General features: G+C 41.9%; 1 protein-coding gene across 4 annotated transcripts in view; it reads left to right on the top strand.

Moving 5' to 3' along the window:
- The window catches only part of SMYD3 (SET and MYND domain containing 3), a 768,831-nt gene that overhangs the window by 646,752 nt on the left and 105,056 nt on the right, over positions 1 to 17,023 (top strand). For all 4 annotated transcript variants that reach the window (XM_054694959.1, XM_054694960.1, XM_037510322.2 and 1 more), the window contains 2 exons: positions 5,009 to 5,096; positions 10,241 to 10,415. In XM_054694959.1, the coding sequence (XP_054550934.1) occupies positions 5,009 to 5,096; positions 10,241 to 10,415 (263 nt within the window). The remainder of the gene's footprint in view (positions 1 to 5,008; positions 5,097 to 10,240; positions 10,416 to 17,023) is intronic.

Genomic DNA, 17,023 nt, shown 5'->3' with positions numbered 1-17,023 from the left:
GGGCCTTACCTCCTCAGATGCATGTCCTCACATCACACTTACCACCAAGGAACCATAGTCTTCTACCATAGTCAAGATTGTCATTTTTACAATTTAATTCTTCCAATCTAGGAGCAAGCAAGGAATATATTATTTTATGCCTTCTTTTAACAATGTCTTACAGTTTTGTTATATAAATTGTTTGCCTCCTTTGCCTCCTAGATATTTCTTTGTGGAACAACTGTAAATGGAATTGTTTTCATTTCTTTCTCTTCTAATTCATTGTTTGTATATAGGAATGCAACAGATTTTTATATATTAATTTTATAGCCTGCCACATCACTGCCCTGGTTCATTGTTAATGTTAGTATTTTAATGGGGTGTTTTAGATTTTATTGTCTAATATTTTATTTGCATATTGTGATAGTTTTACTTTTCTCTCCAAATTTGCATCACATTATGTATTTCTGTTGCCTAATTGCTCTAAGTTGAGGAGTAGTGGTAAAAGTGGGAATCATTGTTTTTGTACCTTTCAGTTTTCATCCTTGAGTATGATACTAACTGTGGGTTATTCATATTTACTTATTATATTGAGGAGTGTTCCTTTTATTCCCATTTTTCTTGAGAGTCTTTATCATAAATGGATGTTGAACATTGTCAAGTACTTTCTCTGTATCCATTGACATGGTGATATAATTGTTCTCTCTTTGTTGATATGGTGAATTACATTGGTTGTCTTGCATATTTTGAACCATCCTTGTATCCCTGGCCACTTAGTCATGAATTATGAATGAAAGGGAATTTTAGTCACTGAAATAGGAATACACAACACAGAAGAAGGGAGGGTATTGAGTTGGTAGCTAGAAAAGGCTTGAGGGCTCTAGATGTTCTAACTTCACACACTCAAGTCTGTTGTCACTTTTCTAGAAGCCATAAAGGAGACACCCCCCTTCCTTCTGGCATTTCTCTCTACCTGGAGATTTAACTGGGAAATTATAGTACATTTGAAGATCAGTAGAAACCTGTTTCTTCCTAAGAAACAAAGTTAAATGGAAATTGGAAAATGCTGACAACTTCAATGGGAAAATCAAGTTAAATGTAGTTAAATGGAACAGTACTGCTGAAGGCTTAAGTGATTTTATGAGTCCTCCCCGTTAACGTCAGCATTTTGTTTGAATGTGGCTTAGTGCTCTGGTTACACAACACTTTCTCAGCTGCATCCAAGGCAGTGGCAGGACTGGCTTACTGTGGAAGGTTTGCCTGTCTGAGAAGAGGATACTGATTCTGGGGTCAAGCCTCTTAGGGGAATTGGGGTAGGGGGAAGCAGAGTAGAGCGTGGGGCTCTCGAGGGGACACAGCATTTCAAGTCCTATTGTATCCTACTTGTGCACATCCATTTTAGGCATTGAGATCTCACCATTTTATGAAGTAGATAAACTAACCTTTTTAGGGTAATTTTATTTATCTGTGAACTGGTAATAGCACCAGGATGATGTTCTTTCCATTTACATCACAGTTGTACTGTTGGTACAAACATCATACCCAGTGAAAGTACACAAAGGGTGAGACCATTTGATCTGGTTCTTCGTGGATAACAGGAGTTTGCTGGAGGACTTAAATTTATGAAGAGACTTCCTGATGGAAGAACTGGGATAGGCAGAACTAGGGGCATGTTATGGTTGATTTCTGATTACATTGTCATTTCCTCTACTAAGATAAGCCTGTTTTTCTCCCTTCTACCAAGTAAATCAGATTCTGGTCAGCCTCCTTTTGGCCCCCTGTCCTCCAGTGTGGGAGTTGAAAACTCAGACCATAGTTCCTTTCATGCCATTAGTGCTTCTAGTAGGTGCAAAGGAAAGGGTTAGAAAATACATCTACTCAAAGAATTGTTACCACAGAAAAAGCTTTGCTTCAGGGAGATTAAATATCTTGCCAAGTTCACACAGCTACAGGGCAGGGATTCAGATCCACATTTTATATTTCTAAATCCAGTGTTCTTTTCACTTAAAGTTGTAATTGCTGTGTGCACTTGTTTGCTAATTTCTAAGTATAATATTTTATAATTTGAACATGCTTCAAGATGAAAAACTTTCTTTCCTTTCTTCCCAAGCCTACTAATATTGGTATGAGGTTGATATAATAACAAATGCTCTGTTTTTAACCATTTCCACATTATGAAAGAGCCACTTTCCCCCTCAAGGTAAATATGAATAGCTTTTAGTTGTTTTTGCCAAAAGAGGTAGAAATTGATTCCAGTAGACATGTTTCCTGTGAATCATAAAGGTTTTGAATAATGTTGTATATTAATGTATTAGTCCCAGTATATTATCCATGAACCAGAGAACTTCAGTGAAGGCACTGCAAATTAATCTTTATTTCCCTCATGATTTTCATTTTCAGGACTTTCTAATCTTTGCCCTGTATGTATACATGATATTTGAAACTCATTCTGCCTGAAAATCAACCCAAACTATAACAAAACAAAATAAAATGCAGCGCACACGCACATAAACCTTTGCTTTTTTAAAGATACTAGAATTATTGAATTACTGGAAAAGTTTATAAATGTTCAGTAATTTTATTTCCCATTCTATACTCATCTCTCTCCAATCCAATCTAATAAGAGTTTGCATGAGGATCGGATAACAGGAAGTACTGGTAAGCAGATTGCCTTTCTCCTTTCCTTTTAATATGAACCATCTGAAATCAGCCCAGTGCAAGAATCTCAACATCAAACATGTGTGAGCCAAGTGAACACATCTGTTTAAGTGTTCCAGATACGAAGTGGATCTGGATGGCTGCACCTGATGTTTGAGCCTTATAGAGCAAGTGGTCAGTTTCCCAAGGATGTGCACAGACAATCTTATTCTACTGAAGAAATTCTGCTTTCTTATTCACAATAACCCTGACAGAGCAGGTACGCTTCCTGTTCTGAAACCCAGAGGAAGTATCTGGCTGATTGGATTTGTTGAGTGGCACCTTTTATTAAGTGGCAAAATTTTATCATATCACCTGCACATATTTTGAGTGCTGATTTAGCAACTATGTCTGAGGGAACTTAGATGGTCTCACCCATTCATCAGGAGTTAGAAGGGGGTAGAGACCTCTGGGTGAAGTAAACAGTAAGAGGCCTGGGAGGATGTTGGAGGTAGGAGTGAGGAGATTCAACAAAGTCTATTCCCAATGGCCTTTGATGCTGTTGTCAGAGAATATGGGTCCTGGACTAGTATGGGATTTCTCAAGCTGGGGCAAAGGTCACATTTAAGTTCTAGGCCATTATCTGGATATTTGGCAAATAACAGCAGCTCCAATGGTAACATGTTTTCCAACATAATCATGATATAGGCATAGTTGAAAGAGAAGTATTATATAAAAAAGAACAACCTTTTATTTCGTGGTTCAGATTCTTATGTTGTTATTGTGGAATTGCTCCATTTTATTCCTGTAATAATATTACTCATGGATTGTGCAGATCACTTTTATCTCTTCATTCACTCACTCTGTCACCAAACATTCACTAAATAACTACCATGCTGGCTCTGGGGCTGTAGATATGATTAGGTCATGGTCCATCAAGGAGTTGTGAGACTAGCTAGGGAGATAGTCAAGAGGATCATTAAGAGAACTTGGTGCTAAGGTGGAATGGGGTGGGAGGGGTAGAAAGGCACAGAGTGTCTATGGTGGCTGAGCAGGGCTAGTCTCTAATTCAGGGGGCAGAATTAGAGATTTCCTGACAGTACCTTTGGAGCTGGATCTTAAAGGAATGAACAGGAATAAAACCAAAGAAATGAATGAAAGTGGTAACCCAAGGATGGAGCAGAACACTGCAATCCAAGTCCTCACAGAATGCAAAGGGCAAGGATTCCAGTTGGAAGAGTAGGTATAACAGCAGTGAAAGAGAACCAGGGATGGGTCAGATTTGGGGAGGGCTTGTGAATGCAAGGGTACCAAGAGAAATGTCTGTTGAATTGTGGGGAGGTTGCACCTGCCATGGCAGGGTGGACATGGAGGTGGAATCCAGCTTAAATCAAGGAGCTTGAGTGGTCAAAAGAAAGGGAGGACATTCAGGGGACTCCTTATCAAAGCCCTGAAAACAACTGGCACACATCTGCCTTAAGTGAACTGTGTCCATGTTTTTATTGTCTAAAATGAAGACAAGCTTTTTAATGACTTATCTGGAGTGATGTAAGACACTGGTTAACAAAGGTAGGGTAAAACTGTCTCTGCACTACTTCAACCCCTGGAGCAGTCAAGTAGAAAGAATGCTATTGGCATCCAGACCAGCTCCTCATTTTATGAGGAAGCTGAAGGCCAGGAAAAGGGGGTTTTCAAAGGCCGTACTGCATAGATGATAGGTGGGTGGGTGGGTAGTTTGGTCAGTGGGTAGTTGGATAGATGGATGGATGGATGGATGGATGAATAGGTAGATAGAGAGATAGATATGGGTGGACAGATAGATACCCACACAAAACTGATTACACACACATGTACAGAACTGAGAGGGATGGTTACAGGAAAATCACAGAATGGAGCAGGTGGCTCAAGAGACAGGAGTGAGAGTTACAGTTAGAAAGCTGAGAGTGTAGAGACAGCCACCGTGGTGGATTATTTCCACTTGCCTTGCTACAATAAACATTATGTACAATTTTTTGTGTGAGCATATATTTTCATTTCTCTTGGGTAGATGTCTGAGGGGTAGAATTGTTAAGTATATGTTTCCTCTTTTATGAAACTGCCATACTGTTTTCCATACCTTTTTATATTCCTACCAGTAGCATGTGAGGGTTCCAAATTCTGTACTTCCTCACCAACACTTATTATTATCATCTATCTTTTTGATTATAGCCATCCTGGTGGATGTGAAGATCTGTCTCATCATCGTCATCTTTATTTCTCTGATGGCTAATAATGTTGAGAATCTTTTCATGTGCTAATTGTTCATTTGTGTATTTCCTTTTGGAGAAAAGTCTGTTCAAATCCTTTGCCCATTTTTAATTTCTTTCTCTTCTTTTAAATTTGGCCTGGGCAGGATGCTGATATGCTAACCGGTGATGAGCAAGTATGGAAGGAAGTTCAAGAATCCTTGAAAAAAATTGAAGAACTGAAGGCACATTGGCGTATCCTTTCATCTATGGATTGCTTTGTACTAATGGGACTGTGTCCTTATTGAAGGGAGCCTGTTGTTAATGAAGCCAAGTCTAGGACTTGACCTCTCCAGTGAACTTCATTCTGTTTCATAGTCACAGGCTGTATCCCTGACACTAGCCAACAATTTTGGCAATGGCTGGGGAAGTCTGGCCAGAGCAGCATGAAAATCTCACTACCTCTAGATAATTATCAAAAATCCATGGCTTAGTAATAGGATAGTCAGCAGTAATCTCTTTACATGTAAAAGGTAACAAATTTTCCTTTCTCCCTTCCTCCCATGAGCCCTATCTCTAGGAAAGAATCGTTTAGATACCTTCTTAATATTAGTGACCCTTAGATTTAGATGCCTCACCTTAAATCAGCCATGACTATGATAGCAATGGGAGTGGCTGAACAATAAATCTTGGCACAAATAGTAAGAATCATGAGTGGCTCACACTTCAGATCATTTATGATGAGGGTAATCTGGGAAGGTGCTACAGATAGTCTTCTGTATGAAAGGTGTCCTGAATCAGGGACAGGATCTGAATAAAAAGAGGCTGAGAGTGAGGTCACTTCCAGAAGAGGAATCTACTTGAGCAAAAATGTGACAAAGGGAAATCACAAGGTAGGAAGAAAGAGATCAAAGTAGATAAAAAAGATTGTGTAAAGTCATCAGCTGCCTTGGGCAAATGATATTCCAGGCACTAAGAAAATCTGCAAAGGGGTTTCTAGTCTATAGACAATGTTCCTTAAAGAATTGTAAAGGACAGGAGAGGTAATTAGAGAAATATTCCTGTTGTAATAGTGATAAGTAATGGCTGAAATCTATTGCCCAGTGAGATTTTTTATTTTAGCAGTTTTAGTGAAGAATCTAGAACTGGTTACTAATGGAGTGAGGAGGAAGCTGTAATCACCAAGATGCTTTGTGGGTTCACTAAGTAAGCAAGTGAGCCTGAAGAGGCTGACTTTCTTTGGTAAAATTTGTATCTTGCATTCTAAAAGGGATTTGAAAAAATGTAGTCAAGGACTTTATGCTAGATGCTAACATAACATCTATGTCATGGTGTCATTCTAAGTGAGCCACTGTACTGAGATGATGCTACAGTAATTGGCTTACTACCACTCTGAACACCCTGTTTCCATCTCAGCCCTCTTCTACTTTGATTGTGTATCATGAATGAAGATACAGAGCACAGACTCATCAAATCTGCAAAATGGTATATGATGAGGGAGGCAAAGGTGTGATGATAAACCAAGAACTCAACCGATTCCTAACAATTTGAGTTTAAAATGATGAAACTCAACAGTAGTGTATATAAAATCTTCTATTTGGGTTAAAAGGTTCAAATGTATAAATATGGATAAAGATTAGCAACAAAACTCATGAAAGAATTCTAAGGTCTTAATAAGCAGTAGAATTCAATAAAGTCTGAGAGTATGGTGTAACTCCTGAACGACTACTGTGACCTTGGGCTACATTAATAGAAATAAAAAATGAGAAAGGTAATAGTACCAGTATGATTATATCTGGAATTTTCTATTCAGTTTGGGGTAGGACATATTAAGAGATATAAAAAAAAAAAATGAAGTTTTTGAGGACTGGGCCCAGGATCAAAGTGGAACTTAAAAGTCTGTATACACAGGATAGGAAATAGCAGGAAAACAGCTGAATCTGGGAACAAAAGGGCCATTCTTGGCCTCAAAGAGCCATTCCTCAGAGGAATATACTGACTCTACATGGATGGTGCCTTGCAACAGAATAAGGGCCCATGTGTGACCTAGCTGCCGTTCAGTCTTCATTGGACAAGGCTTTCCTGAAACCTGACTGAGGCCCAGGTGCATCAGCAGTTGTGGCCCACCTCGTGGTCCAGGCAGGATAAGGAGATCCAACCCTGCACTCACAACTTTCAGACACAGTGGAATAGTAGATATATAAATTAATGTATATTTTTGTAAAATATATATTTGCATCAAAGGCACAGTATCAACTTTAAGAGGTAGAGAAGCTTTCACAGAGGAGGTGACGACTGGATTGTGCATGTGTGTTCATGTGTGGTGGGGCAGGGGAGTCCCTTGGGAGCTCACCAGGCCAAGGCAATGCAGGAGAGACCACCAGAGAGTAGTCTGTGCGGACACACAGAATGTGAGGTAGCGGGGTCAGGGAATTCCCAGGTGATCGGTGTGGAGGAGAGGGGTACATGGCATGGCAAGAAGGCTAGAGGGGGCACTGGGCGGAATTGAAGTAGAAGAGTAATATGTGTAGGTGAGAAAAAGCCCTGTGATCCAGCAGTCCTTGAGTTGCAAGCAGTGGATTAATTCCCAAGTGGATTGACTTTTCTCCCCTTTTTCTTTCCCCCTAGTCTTCTTGTGGCCATTTAAAAATATTCAGAAAAAAGAGTATCTGTTCTGTCCATTGTACAGTCCCTTCTCTTTGCATGGGCTATCGGCCTGCTTAGGTCTAAAGCTCATCTCCTCACTGGAATAAAATGACATGTAGTAAACACCAAACGAATGCCAGTGACTAAATTTTTGAGCAAATACATGTCAGCATTAGCTTGGGGGAAAAGCCTCTTAAAATGATTCCAATTTTTTTGCTCACTGGGGCGTTTTACAGAAAGGTTTGCCTTGTTTGCCAAGAGATAGTTGCCAGTGTTGTGAAGGAAAATTGGCATGCAGTCCCTTCCAGCTTGCTGGGGGATAAAGCGGATTCCTATTCCTATTAGTGGCTGCAGAACATCACATCTGGTTTTTACTTCTAAGGCTTGTCACCTCAAACATCTTGAAAATGAGTTGGAGCATATGTGAGTGAACAGGCGAATACTAATGGAGGTCAAATAAGCCAATGTTAAAATAAGGCACAAAGTCTTGCTACGGAAGCATCTAGCATTGTGTAAGAGACGGTCATTCCTCCTGACAGTTCATCAGCTATCTAATCCTAGAATGAAAAGCCACAGAGGTTAGCCTGGCAGTCTGTTACAAGATCAGTGTGTCGCCTGAGATACCGCTTTCCCCAGCCTCTGGGGATACAGCCAGCAAACTGTAAAGGTACATGGCAGATAATACCGAGGAAAGTCACCAAGTCACTCTTCTTCAATAAATGTCCATCTTCTGAGAACAGAGTCACCTTCTCAGAGCAGGACTCATCCTAAAGGTATAGAGTGTGATGCACACGAAATATGGTCTAAAGGCTCTCAGCCGTGCACTGTGGTGCTTGAACTTCTAACCAAGGAAGTCAAGCCTTCGGGGTAAAGTATTATGCCTCCAGAACCCCCTCCCCCCACTGAGAAAATGATCCTCTAATGAAGATTAATAAAGATGTTAATCCCCGCATATACAAGTAGCTTGGTTGGTTTAACATATGTGTTTGGTAATGTTTTGGAAAGCAGTGTTCTAAGAGTGTGGATACTAATAGAGGTAGAATTGCTGGAGTAGAAACGAGGGAGAGACTAGGGACACTGTGGCATGCAAAGGACTGTCTGCTCAGGGTGGGCTTGCTGCATCGGAACCTCAGTGGGAAGGGCTTTGGGTTGGGGAGGGCTAAGAGGGGAGAGTGGAGCAGAGACCACTTGGTGGCCTGGATGGTGTGAGGGTGTAGGGTGTCGATGGAAAGGGGAATTTTATCAACTTCCATCCACTGGGGCAGTTTCGCTAAGCCTTGTGACACTCGGAGATCACGATGCAGCCAGGGGAGGAAGGCACACAAATTTGTGTGGTGTGTGTTTTGTGTATGCCACTGAATGCTTGCCCACTGCGTTTCTGGCAGCCAGAATTCCTTCTGGTTTGTGATAGAACATAGAAAGGAATTTTAAAAATTTACATATGCATCATTACATTCTTACTTGGACATTAGACATTTTTATTTCTATCCTATCTAAAAGCGCTTTGATGACTTCCTTAGACCTCAAATCTGACAAATGGCACAACTAACTTAGATCTAAATTCATTTTTAACTATAGTCGGAGGCTATTCCATTTCTGCTGTATCTGAAATCCTCAAAACTCTTCATCCCAGTGGAATTCCAAGGGAGATGAATTTGGAGCTGCACAGCTTGAAGGTGGGGGCTAGGGTGTGTGGTTAGGAGAAGGATACGGCCGACCCAGAGTTCCCTCAGCCTCCTGTGCCCCCAACACAGCCACAGGGGAAGACACTGAAGTCCCCAGGTGCCTGCTTGCGCAATACACTGTGTCCCCAACCTCTGACTGCCTCTGTAAGAGGATAGGTGCACGGGTGCACTGGGGAAGGAAACTCTATGGGGACTACACCTGAGGGGGTGGAAGGAAGCAAATATTGTTTAAAAATGAACAATGATGTAAAAAATAAAAAAAATATATTAAAAAAAGAAAAAAAAAGAGGATAGGGAAGAGCAGTTTTAAAAAAATGAGGTCACACGAGGCCCCATGACAATCAAAAGTCAAAAGTGGACGGGGGGTCTTCTCCCTTTGCTTTGTTTGAAAGTATCCTTTCCCTCACCCTGAAAATCATGCACACAAGTTATATTCTTAATATCATCTTTTATTTGGGGAATTTAATAATACCTTTATTTGATGACATACAACTTTGGGTCACTTTTGCTTCAAAATCCAAAAACACATTTGAGAGCCAGTGGACATGCATGCTTTTACATTGCTTTCCCCAGGGTGTACCTGTGGGTAGTGTATTTGGATTCCAAAAGGCAGAAAGAGAAACAAGGGCCTCCTTTTAAAAAGCAATCTCTATAAAGCTTCTTTAACTTTGAATCAGTATTGAAATAGAAGTTAAGAGTAAATAATTTTAAACTGAACTAAATTACTCAAGTTTATTTTAATAAACAGCTGCATTCACTTTGTGACAAGGTTTAAAGATGATACATACTGGAGTATAAAAAAAAAAAAGGTTCTTTGGAAATCCTAATCTCCCCAAACACAGGCTTGGTTAGAAGATGGTTTGTTGATGTAAACAGAATTTACTTCTCTGAGATGCCACTTATATGTTTTTGTTTCTCAAGTATGTTTTCAGGCAGCTCATCTGTGTAAAATAATGGGTGCTTCCTTCCCTCCTGCGCCTGGGAGCTCTTCAGCCTTTTAGTGAATCTCATTTTACTTTTGTTTTTTCTCTGTAAAGACAATACATCCTTAACTAAGGTTAATAACAGAGTGGGAACAGGTTCTGGCCATGTGCCAGGCGATCATAAGCAGCAACTCTGAACGGCTTCCCGATATCAACATTTACCAGCTGAAGGTGCTCGACTGCGCCATGGACGCCTGCATCAACCTCGGGCTGCTGGAGGAGGCCTTGTTCTATGGGGTTCGGACCATGGAGCCATACAGGTAAGTCCCAGGGAGAAGATGAAGCCATGGGGTGGCCTTGGTGTAGTCATTCAGAACCCTTTGTATTGAGTGTCCCACTGTTTCTCAATCTGTGTAAAGCCAAACGTTTTATTCGTTTACTCATCATTTATTTGTTCACTCTTCATGTGTGTCAGGCACTGTGTATATGTAGGCACAAATGAGAGGCTATTTCTACTTTTGGCCGGTGATTTTAATACCCTGTGTAGCCTGCAGTGGTGGAGGAGTTCTAGGGGCACTGGAAAGTGCACAGGATTCAGAACTGTGTCATCAGGAAGGCTGTGTCCTAGCCCGCTGATACCTGTGTGGGGCCCACAGTCTGGCTGATGGTAGAGACAGTCCCATCCATTTTTCAGGGTGTTATGTGTCCCAAGGACCTTCACTTGAATCATCAGACCTCAAAATCACCTCATGACCCCAGCAGGAGAGCAGAGAAAGTCTTACTCAAGCATGTGATTGAGTTAGAAGGAAGGACTGGTCATGAATGGTTTCTTGAGTGGCCCCGGCTCCCCCACAGCTGTGGGTGTTTTATTCCTAGATGTCCTTGAAACTCAGAGGGACAGTGTTGAAGTCTAGTGCTGAGACTTGGTGCGGTGGGTGTGAGACCCTGGTTTGAAGTTTGGAAGTCGAGACACATCAGCCCAAGGGAAAGAGGACAGAGACAGACATACCATCATCTGAAGTTGGACAGCCATCCCCAGCACAGAGCAAGGTCACTTACCACTGAGAAGACGCCTGGGCAGGGGCACCATTCTGGGCAGATCATGAAATTTTTAGCTTTGAAAAACTTTGCAAACATGATGTCAGTCCTAAAGGGCTGAGCAGAGGAAGAATCCAGGTGTAGGCCTATGTGAAATAGGATGACAGGCAGGAGAGTGGTTCTCAGTGAAAGAGAGGGAGACAGAGCTCAGGGTGCTACTGTCTGTCTCCACTTATGCAAGATACTCAGGAAACCCAAGGGGAAGTTACCAGGATCGACATGGGTCTAGGTTCTAGGATCAGTTCAGGCAAAGGCAGGAAGCTGGCTTTGAAGTGCTTAGTCAGGAAACCAGACCTGGGCCAGGAGTGTGGGACAGGCAGGGAGAAACCTGAAGATGGCAAAGACCCTGCCAGCCAGGTGGATGCCAGAGGACCGTAGGCCAGCCTTGGCATCAGGGTGACCCCAAGGGTGTTTCCAGAACTTTTGTAGGTGATTTCTCCAACTGCCTTGTGGTTGAACAACTTTGGAATCCAGACTGTGAGTCAGCTTTAATCAAACTTATGAGAGATTGCCTTGAGGGCTGAGACTAGACTTTCCCATAGTGTGCAATATCTAGTCAGTATGATGAATGTTGTGGGTTCTCTCTCAGAAAATAGGAATCAAACATGGAGAGATAAGACTGCATCTTTGAACCTCAGTGTTGCAATGAGTGTAGGATCAGGGGTGGTTGGTGTTAACTTCTCTGAACACCAGGACTTGCTCCTAGGAAACCAAACTGCAGACTGCTGAGTGAGTGGATGGATGCCAGCCAGGAGATGTAGACTGAGAAACTCCTTCTTCCCCCAGGACCCTAGCAGCCACTGAACCTACTTGCTGTCTAGCTCTGGGCATGCACCTGCCCCGCTTGCCCATCTTCTCCTTCCTTCGGGTTGGTCTGCAGACCACCCTGAGCACAGAAACCTTGCACTGGTCCAGCATTGCATCCCGAAGGCCACACCCTCCCAGGTGCTTAATCTATCTATCTATATATATGTGTGTGTGTGTGTGTGTGTGTGTATAAAGGATTTATTTTTTTATGCATACAAGAACTGGGGTACAGGCCAGAAGTGCAGGGGACGGGGGTGAGAGGATTCACTAGAGACAGAGTGGGAAACAGAACAGGCAGATTTACTGAAATACACTGTTGAGGAGAGAAGCAGGTGAGTCAGGAGAGGTCTGCTGCACCATGTGGGTAGCTCCCTGGCCGGCTGGGGATGGAACTCATGCTGCAGAAGCTGCAGGTAGCTTCACAGTGCTGTGCTTAATCCCTTGCGCCTCCCAGGGAGGCCCTCTGCATTATATTTTTGTGTCCACTTTTCCCCACTTCTACCAAGTCTTCTCTGAAGGACTTACTTTCTACCTCTTAATTGACTGGCCGTTTCACTGACTTAAGCTTGAATCAAAGAGACCTTTCTTGTCACTGAGACCAAGTCCACCAGGATATACTCCATATTGTTTGGAGTGTATATGCTGTATTTTTCCGGATGTTTGGCAGATCATAATCTCTCTGTAAATGTATACTCTGTTCTCGCACTGGGTGACAAATTTTCAAGCCTCCCTCAGTTTCTCCTCCCTGGAGCTTGTGAAGAAGTTGTTCTGTGGTGTTCTGTATTTCAGGAAATCTAATCTGCCTTGTTCCACTTCAGATGAGATGTGAACCATTTGTTTTAAAAGGTGTAGTAGGGGCTCCCTGGTGGCACAAGGGGTTAAGCACAGCACTGTGTAGCTGTCTGCAGCCTCTGCAGTACGAGATCGATCCCTGGCTGGCCAGGGAGCTACCCACATGGCGCAGCAGACCTCTTGTGTCTCACCCGCTGCTCCCCTCAGCAGCGTATTTCAGTCAATTTGCCTGTTCTGTTCCCCACTCTGTCTCTGGTGAATCCTCTCACCCCCCGCACCTCTGGCCTGTACCCCAGCTCTTGAATGCATAAATAAATAAATCTTTTTTTTAAAAAAAAAAAGGTGTAGTAGAAGAAAGGGTTCTAAATAATGCAGAACTAACAAAGTTAAGAAAAATGAGAGGGGTAGGTGTTAGCAAACCCTGTTGCTTTTCCTTTTAGGTCATGCAGAAGTGAAAATTGGCAACAAGTGGGTCAGATGTCCCCCACAAAGCCTGTAACAGTCTTAGAATGTGAGGGAACCTGGAAGCTGGTGGTGATGTGCAGCCCTCAAGTGCACCTGAGGGAATTCACACTCTGGCCCATCCGTCATCTACACGGTGGTCCCTGCACAAGCTCTGGGTGGGCTTGTTGTTCGCCTTTAGCCAAGGACACAGTAGTGAGAAGTGACTGGATCACTGTCTGCCTTTACAGTTTTACGATGTTAATATACTGTTTGCAATAACTAGATTGAGGTCAAGTCTCCAGTGATGATTTTATCATTCCTGACCTTGGCTTAATTTTAACTGCAGACCTTAGAGGAGAAAGTATCCATATTCCATTTTCATCCAAACCATTATGTTGCCCTGAGCTCCCTTATTGCTACTCTGTCAATAGAAGTTCTTTTTATGATGTACCACAAATTAAGTTCTTTATGTTTCATAAAGCAAGTTGGAATTAATTCCCATACAACAAAATATATAATCTTTAGCTTAGCATATAATGTTTCTTATGAGAGTGTCAGTGTATATATGTGTAATTATTTGTATCATCATCTGCTCCTTAGTATTATCAACATTAAACAGAGTGAAAGTAATTTAAAAAGATTTCACAAATTTTTTAAAAAAAATTCGTTTTGTCAGGTTTAGCCCTGAGATAAATTGGATGCCAAAACTTAGTTTGCCAGTTGGTAGTTCAGCATTTAGAAAGCATTTCCCCCTTGGAGACGGTGTTGGAGATTATGGTGAGGTCCCCAAACTAGCCCTTAAAAGTTTGCTCAGCCCCTTACATCACCAAATTATGCTGTAAAATTGGGGAGGGGAGGCCAAGGAGAAAGAAATAAAAAAAATAAACATAATTTTAAAATTCAGATTTAAGTTATGTTGAATACCAATTAAACTTGATTTTTCTTTAGGCTCTAGGGAATAATATGGACAGACAGAGGCTTTCAAAGGCTTTGAGGGGACTGATAAATATTTTGTTGTCATAATTTTGTTATGAGAACAGAATACCTTCTAGGAAAGGACATTTTCAAAGTTAAAAGTCACTCTCACTTTTCAGATTCTTTGTCTCAATCCCTATCAGTCCCTACATAATCATTCTAAATTTCTTTTCTGAAATTATTCCAGAAGCACTGATCTGAGCATATTCTAAAGCTGCTCAAGACTCAATCTTAGCATGAAGGAGGGGAGGGAATTAAAAGTAAATAAATAATCCTAATTTACCAGAAACACTCAAAAAACATGAACAGGGGTTCCATTCTTCCTACTCTTTCATATTTGTTTAAAGCCTCCTGTCTTTTTTACTTTCTGTTTTCAATTATTTTCACACCCTTGAAGACTCCTTTTTCCCCTCACTCTTAACTCTTTCTGGAACCCTCAAAACTCCACATGGTACTTTCACTTTTTCCTCCTTTCCTTTCTTTCTGTCTTTCTCCTTCTTCTCAGGCGAAGCCCAGTCCCAATCTTGATCTGTTAGAAATGCCTAGTAAGGTAGTGGTTGGGGAAGGGGAGGATAAGGAGAAGAGCAAGGGGAGGCTAAGAATTCTCCTGAGTGGACAGAAAGAAGACAAAAGTGGGAACACTCTCTATCCCATTCTGTAACTTGCTTTTTTCACTTTACAACAGCATGCACGTCTACACAGACCATCTCTTGGATGTGTTCCTAATTTTTTCAAAAAAGATACATTGCATTTTTTTTTAAAGATACTTGTTTATTTATGCATACAAGAGCTGGGGTATAGGCCAGAGGTGCAGGGAGTGAGAGGATTCACCAGAGACAGAGTGGGGAGCAGAACAGGCGGACTGACTGAAATACACTGCTGAGGGGAGCAGTGGGTGAGGCAGGAGAGGTCAGCTGCACCATAGGGGTCACCACCTTGGCCAGGGATTGAACTCATGCCGCAGTGGCTTCAGATAGCTTCATAGGTTACAATTTAACCCCCTGCGCCACCAGGGAGGCTCCCAGAAACATAGCATTTCATCTCATGAATACACTAGAATTTGTTCATCAGTCCCATTTATGTTTATTATGTCAAACAATGCTATTACTACCTTCCAAGTATTTGATCTTTGTGATGTGACCTTGTGATATAACTGAATTCATAAGGCAAATTCATATGATAAATCTCTAAAGGCTAACTTGCTGTATCAGAAGTCATGTTCATTTTAAATATGGGCAACTGCCATCAAATTGTGCCCTCTGTCCACAATAATGTCAAGTATTACCTCAAAACAAGTGAGAGGACATCCCCTGGTCGCACAGGCGGTTGAGTGCCATGCTGTGAAGCTGTCCACAGCCTCTGCAGGGCCGGTTCGGTCCCGGCCGGACAGCGAGGGTCCCACATGGCACAGCAGACCTCTCCTGTCTTGCCCACTGTTCCCCTCAGCAGTGTATTTTGTCAGTCTGCCTGTTCTGTTTCCCGTTCTGTCTCTGGTGACTCCTCTCACTCTCCCGCACATCTGGCCTGTACCCCAGTTCTTATATAAATAAATAAATAAATAAATCTTTTCCAAAAAAAAGTGAGAATGGATGATATTGTTTTTATAATCTCTGATCTGACTTCATTTCACAATATAAAAAGGCCTTGTTTTTCTGATCTAAGTCTGCTCTTATGGGATTTGCTGGTATTAATTCTGTTGTCCACAAATAATATTTGCGTGGCAGTAAGAATGACATTTTTTTTGTGAGGTAGCTGGGCAAGAGGCAGAGCAGAATGATGAAGGCACTTAAACAAGGCACCAGGATCCGAGAAAAAGCGAAGAGGGTCTATGTAACTCTCCTCAAGAAGAGGAAAGCTGAAAAGAGTGTGATTTCAGCTCAGATTGTTGTCAGGAAAAACCGTGGCATGAGCAGAAGTAAATGCAGCTGGTGGTTTGTGGACCCTACATGTTCACAGTCAGGTGTTTGTAACTCAGAGCTTGCCAGTAATTCCATAGCAGTCACATCGGTTTTTATTTTGCCAGGAATTTTTTGACTTTTCCCTCAGAAACTTTGGCAGATAAATTGGTAAAATGTAAGGTTTAATCACAGTGGTAGCTTCCACTACTGTTTTCTAGGTGACTCTTCTTCTGAAGACATACAATTGCTCTTTTATGGGTTTCTGTCGTCAATTGATATGATGTTCTACTCCAGGAGCCAGTGGAGCTTGGGGTGCATGATACGGTGGGGAGGGGAGCCTAAGAGATTACTGGGTACAGTCACTCCCCCCACCCACTCTTACCTGCTTTTGCCGTCACCTCATCTCCTGGTATCACACTCCAGGTGCTAGCTTGCTCTCTGGGGATGCTTGTGTCAGTGAGTTCTGGCAGTTGGCTGTTTTATCTAGTACAGAGTTGTCCTCAGACCTGCAAAGTAGGACAGGAACAAAGAAGGGCCAGTTTTCCACCTAGTAGGGAAGTGAGTGTCTGCACTTCCTACAGTTGTTCTGTTCATTTACCTTGTTTGCTCTCTATTTTCCATGGTGAGGTTCACAGAATTATTTCACCCAATGGATGGACAAATGTTTTATTCTCTGCTTACTGATGTGGACGATAATCCCTTAGCCACTTAATCTTTTTTTTTTTTCACACATTGTAATTTTTCAATTAAAGATCTTTAGTGGCTCAAGCCCTTTACAATTTTGAGCTCTGTTTGTTTGTGTAAAATACTGTGTTGCCTGATAAATATCTAATTAGGGCCTCTTTTTCTCTGCTGTCAATTCTATAAGATTGATTTCTTAGGCACAGTCCCTGGCCTTGACACTGGGGCAGTGA

The sequence above is a fragment of the Talpa occidentalis genome, unplaced genomic scaffold (genome assembly GCF_014898055.3).
Source record: "Talpa occidentalis isolate TD23 unplaced genomic scaffold, MPIMG_talOcc4v2.1 talOcc4.14, whole genome shotgun sequence".
NCBI classification, from domain to species: domain Eukaryota; kingdom Metazoa; phylum Chordata; class Mammalia; order Eulipotyphla; family Talpidae; genus Talpa; species Talpa occidentalis.
Note: the sequence above shows the minus strand (reverse complement) of the source record. Positions and strands in the feature narration are given on the sequence as shown.